Source organism: Montipora foliosa, chromosome 2, assembly GCF_036669935.1.
Source record: "Montipora foliosa isolate CH-2021 chromosome 2, ASM3666993v2, whole genome shotgun sequence".
Taxonomy (NCBI): Eukaryota; Metazoa; Cnidaria; class Anthozoa; order Scleractinia; family Acroporidae; genus Montipora; species Montipora foliosa.
In genome coordinates this window covers 31,940,046-31,946,045 of record NC_090870.1, presented here as the reverse complement: position 1 = coordinate 31,946,045, position 6,000 = coordinate 31,940,046, and the positions used below count along the sequence as shown (strand labels likewise).

Below are 6,000 nucleotides of genomic sequence, written 5' to 3'. Positions count from 1 at the left end.
ACGACGGCCATGTTGGTGTCCCCAACTAATCCTCCGGGAATTCAGCTCTATTATCATGCAAACGTTTTCTTTTGTCTCGGTGGAAAAACAAGGTTACTGATCACGTGGGTGAAAACACTCTATAGACACCTAAAAAATTCCATAGCAACGGCATCGCAGAGGTCATGGGTTCGAGGCCCGTTGAAGTCACCTGAATGACGTACTTAAATTGCGTGTCGTTGTTACACTGTACAATTTTCCTTGCAACTTGTCCCGCAACGCCATTTCTGCAAACGTTCTCACATTACGAAACAAGTTGTTTTACGAGTGTTACACTGAGCAACGTTTCATGCAACTTGTCTCGTCTCGATGATCACATGAGGTAAAAGGAACATTTTCATTGGCTGGTTCCGCAGACCATGGTGACGCAAGTTGTAGGACAGATGTTACACTGCGCAATGCTTAAAAAATTCGTTGCAACCGTTGTGGAAGATAGAACTCAATTCTACTTTTCGCAACGGTTTCTGCAACTGGTCTCGCAACGTTTTTGGTCGTTGTAAGGTGTGTTACATCGGGCTATGATTCGTGCAACGTGTTTCGCAATGTCGTTGCGCGACAAGTTGCAAGACAAAATGCACAGTGTAACATCGCCTTCAGTAAGAAGCCTATCTCTTCTTCCTTTCGTTAGTACTTATGCTGGTTGAATATCTGTGCCGTAGGTTTTAGTGAGAATTAGCTTGGCCAGGAGTTAGCGTTAACCCACAATTTGAACAGGTTTGTACCCCGATAATTTAAACACATTGGAGAGTTAATTGAGTTAGAAAAATGAATCCGATTTCAAAGATAGCGTGTGCTCATACATGTGGTTGCCTTGAGAACTTAATACTCAATCAATTCCAATTTCCCTTCCCCAGAAACCTCGGAAAGAGCTGCAGATGACTCCAAAATGGCTGCTCCATTTCAAGACGACGGGGGTAGTGGTGATTTTTAAAGCCGATTGAATTTAATACACGAAAAAAATATTTTCTCAACAACACTAATGCGGTTTGGATGTAATCTCTGTCGTCTGTAACAAATTGAAAATAATATCTAAAGTCGTTGTAAATCAGACATTTTTTCCTATTGCCAGCGATCCACGCGATTTTTGCAAAGAGATCTTAAGTCAAAGGGTGCAGTTCAAGAAGCAAGAGATTTCAAATTTAACTTGACAAAACTTGTCTGGGGGACTGACGAAACATGGTATTTTCGGTTTTGAGACATCTACGATTTTACCTTACATTGCATGCAGCCCTCATAATTCAATTGCTCTCGGGACTAAAGAACTGTGTAGTTCGACAGGGGCAGATCTAGGGGAGGGTGCAGGGGGTGCGCACCCCCATTTCCCCCCATCCTGAGATGACTTGCGGCTTTCTAATACAACTGGTATTCTGGAGTGAAAAAAAAACGTCACCATTCAGCTACCCCATTCCTTAGTGGTGCACCCCCTCCTAAGAAAAATCCTGGATCCGCCTCTGATCGAGGATCACTTCTACCTCTCGAATTACGAAATCGTGGATGTTGATATTCACTCTAAAAGGAAAAAAAAGGAAAGGAACTTTATTGAAGTGTCTAGTCTTCTAGCGCTGGAGCACTAATTGGGGACACTAAAAACTGAACTCAACAAATTAATGCAAATGAAATCAAATGTTGGTTTTTGAGGAGAACCCTTCGTAGCAGAGTAGAGTGCTCTCACCGCTGCGCCATCCCTGCACCGCCAGTTACTACTACAGGAATTATGCAACTCTTTTTTCCGAACGACGTGAGAAACAGAAACTCAAAGAAGGTACCTTTAAGACCCACGTTCACCTTACAGGCATTCCGTGCCGTGGAACAGTTTCAATCATATATGAAAATACCGCTAAAGCTGAAATTCATTCAATCAGATCGCTACGGTAAAAAATTCGAATTTCCATGACAAAAACACACGGAGGGCGAAAAGCCTGTCGGTTGAAGGTTGCTCTTTAATAGCACTTGTTGACAATGTTGTAAAGCAAAAATTATTGGTCCGTAAATCCTGGAAAGTCGTGAGCATTTTCTTAACATACGTTAAATAAGGGTTATCGTGATTACCATATTCCGCCAGATGGCCAAACCTCAGTGCTCTGTCTCCAATTTTTACCCTAACCTTGCCTTTACCTTTTAGCCCATCAATCTATCCTTTTTATCATTCTTTTATTATTTAGATCAGTGTTCCAATTTGTGATTCTTTTTATTTCTGACACGTATGGTTTATTTTTTGTTTGTAATTGTAATTCATATCGACACATGAAATAAAGATTAAAATTTGTTGTGAATTTGCTTTCAAGCGTTTCGTTACGTAGATGGATCGAACCTTAATTAAAGAATATTTTATTTTAATTATTTGTACCGGAGCTCTGCGCCCGCGGAACACCGTAGTTAAGAAAATATGGTGACCCATCGATGCAAGAAATTTTGGTTTTATAGCCACGACGTCATCAACCGTCCGTCCGTATGTATGTCCACCCCTCCGTGAATGCCAATGTACATACATCTTTGATATTGGACATCCATTTTATTATCAATTGACACCTGTCAAAACAATGTATCCGGTGACCAGTATCACCGAAGTCAGCTGTTTTTTTTTTTTTAAGTTGACCGCTGACCAGATTCTGGTTTTCAATTGGATTGCAGGCGCAACCAAGATTAAAACGAGGCTTCATTTTTCTCGCACTTTCTGTGACTCGACGCGGCTACACGGCCGTACTACATCAACTTTAGTTGTTACACAGTCAACGCTTTTCGTGTTCAGGTGGAAAACGGTTTGGAAAATATTTTCTTTGTGCATTTTTCGCTGGTTTCAATCCAGTTTGACATATCATGATAGCTGTGGTCCACACTGGTGGCTACGCAGTTATTCAAGTCAAGCATCGGAGGGATATAAACTTAAAGTTGAGTGTTTACTTTTAATTTGGTTAGAGCTGCTTTTTTTCTCTGTATTGCAATTTTTAGCAAGTTTTAGCTCGTTGTTTTGCACTTTCTTGATATTCACCGCTGAAAATTACACTAAAACAATTATTTGCCCCAGGCTCAGTAAATATTGGGGACTATTCACCAATATTCACTTCGCCTTCGGCGAATGATTGTTAAATAATATGTGATTACAATTTTGTTGAAATTATGTGAAAGCAGGAGCCCATCAGTAGGAGCCTCCAAAACTGGTTTCCCTTGGTGAGGTAGCGTTTTTCCTGATCTATCTATTTTTAGAAATAACTTTTTTGAATTTACCGCGCCAATTAAAGGTGTTCTCTAAGATGGCGGCCGGAATTAAATTCGGAAAGTCGCTTACCTTTTAGGCTCGATTTCCCGCCGCTCACTCGAGTTCGGGTATCCTCCCCGAGAAGAGACGGCTGGACGCGTGAGCGATAGATTGTGTCTGTGACGTAAATTCAAAATATAATTTATGCAAAGTTAATAGTTGCGGGGAAATAGCTTTAGACATCCCAAAAACACTGATTTTAAGAAAACAGAAATTACATAACAATGCTTAAAACGTCTGTGCGAAGTTTCCAGATGATACGAGCTTGAGTTTGTGGTTAAATGATCGATGTGAGTTTGAATTCAACCGGCGAATCATCAACGAAATCTTCGGCTGCTTTAGCTCTCAGTCGACCTCATCGGCCCCCTCGTTTTGCCAGCAATAAACTCAGAAGTATTTTCAATTGATCTTGAGGAATTTTACTTGCTCTTACATTAACGAAGTATGAGGAGAAAATTGCAATAGCAATGGATTTGAAAGCCGTATTTTGACCTTGGCGCCATCTGGAAAATCAGTGTGAAGTTTGCGAACTCAGGCGGTAGAAAACGACACAACTCCCATTCTCCAGCTTCTCGAACACTTTTCGTTGTCGCAATGTTGGATGTTTCCTACCTTAACGCACTGTAAACCTCGAACAGGCCGGGTCAAAGAATACCTTCGCAGCCAAAACATATAATTTATGCCAGACGGATTTGTGCAGGCGAGTTTCTGATTGGCGGAGATTAACAATGGCTCACCTCACTATGGGGCGCCGATTGTAAATAAATTATTTACGTCGATATTCTCAATTTTTTCATTATATAATAAATAATATTTTTTGATATGATACCATACTTTATTATTTGATATAATAAATCCTGATTTCAAATCAGTCGTTTATTATTTGATGTAAGGAATCCTGATTTTAAATCATGTGTTTATGATTTGATATAATAAATCCTGGTTTCATATCATGCGTCTATGATTTGAAATCACGACTGATTTAAATCTAACTTTTAGATTTGATATCAGAGAAATTAATAAGTATGATTTAACTTAATACCTAATCGGCGCGAGCGAGTACATGTGACAAGTCACACGATCATCTATTGCGCGGGAAAACACAAACATGTCGGATGAATTTTCAAGGTCAATTGCTTCTGCCATATTTCAGGCAGTTCAAAGGGCGGTCGATGAGGCTCTATCACGTCTTCCAAATCAGGGAGTCACTTCAACCAGTTCAAGCTCCACCTCAAGCTCGACCTCGACCACCACATCGAGCTCGAATTCAAATTCTCAAGAGGTACGTACATGTGCTGGCCGACAAACGGTCATTGTGTTCGTCTGGAATCTCGTGTGTTGTTTAATACTGAATATTTGGCCATTTTCATTTTTCCTGTCTTACTGTAGTGTTTGATGCTGGTTTCTGTGGATTGCATGTTGTTCCAGCAGCTCTATAAAAGTTGCGTTTGGAACAGAAATCCCCCGCCTTTTACAGATTGTATTTTCTCACCGTTGCATGCGCCTCAACGACTTGAAACGAAACCTTACAGCTTGTCATAACTAACTATTAACAAAGTCACGCAACGGTGAGAAAATACAATGTGTAAAATGCGGGGGATTTCTGTTCCAAACGCAACTTTTATAGAGCTGCTGGAACAACATGCAATCCACAGAAACCAGCATCAACACTACAGTAAGTTAGGAAAAATGAAAATGGCCAAATATTCAGTATTAAATAACACACGAGATTCCAGACGAACACAATGACCGTTTGTCGGCCAGCACATGTACGTACCTCTTGAGAATTTGAATTCGAGCTCGATGTGGTGGTCGAGGTCGAGCTTGAGGTGGAGCTTGAACTGGTTGAAGTGACTCCCTGATTTGGAAGACGTGATAGAGCCTCATCGACCGCCCTTTGAACTGCCTGGGATATGGCAGAAGCAATTGACCTTGAAAATTCATCCGACATGTTTGTGTTTGCCCGCGCAATAGATGATCGTGTGACTTGTCACATGTACTCGCTCGCGCCGATTAGGTATTAAGTTAAATCATACTTATTAAGTTAAACCATGATTTCTCTGATATCAAATCTAAAAGTTAGATTTAAATCAGTCGTGATTTCAAATCATAGACGCATGATATGAAACCAGGATTTATTATATCAAATCATAAACACATGACTTGAAATCAGGATTTCTTACATCAAATAATAAACGACTGATTTGAAATCAGGATTTATTATATCAAATAATAAAGTATGATATCATATCAAAAAAACTTATTTATTAAATGATGAAAAAAATGAGAATATTCAAGGTAAATAATTTATTTACAATCGGCGCCCCATACCTCACGCGTCCAGCCGAGATTTCGGGAGTTTCCCGAAACAGCGGCTGGTAATCGAGCCTACTTCCCTTTATGCAACGATGATTCCATCCGGATTATTTGGCTAAAATTAATGGTAAGCACCCAAAGGTTCCACTTTGGATTCTGGTTCTCTAACGTTCCGGATTCATGACGAATCTGGGAACTTTTCATACGGGATTCATGTTTGCGTGTCAACACCGAAACGAATCCGGTACTTAAACGTTCCGGATTAGTCACGAATCCGAAAACTCTTGCTCTAGTGTAAACGTAGTCATGGTCTGCATTTGCGGACAGTAGAAATACTTTATTGTTGTGCATGATATAGCAGGCATAGCAAGGACAAATAAATCGAGGAA

General features: G+C 40.2%; 1 protein-coding gene across 1 annotated transcript in view; it reads left to right on the top strand.

Moving 5' to 3' along the window:
- Positions 1 to 2,312, top strand: part of LOC137992852 (uncharacterized) — an 8,653-nt gene extending 6,341 nt beyond the window's left edge. The window contains exon 3 of the mRNA XM_068838398.1: positions 894 to 2,312. Within this exon, the coding sequence (XP_068694499.1) occupies positions 894 to 970 (77 nt within the window). The 3' untranslated portion in view covers positions 971 to 2,312. The remainder of the gene's footprint in view (positions 1 to 893) is intronic.
- The last annotated feature ends 3,688 nt before the right edge of the window (positions 2,313 to 6,000 follow it).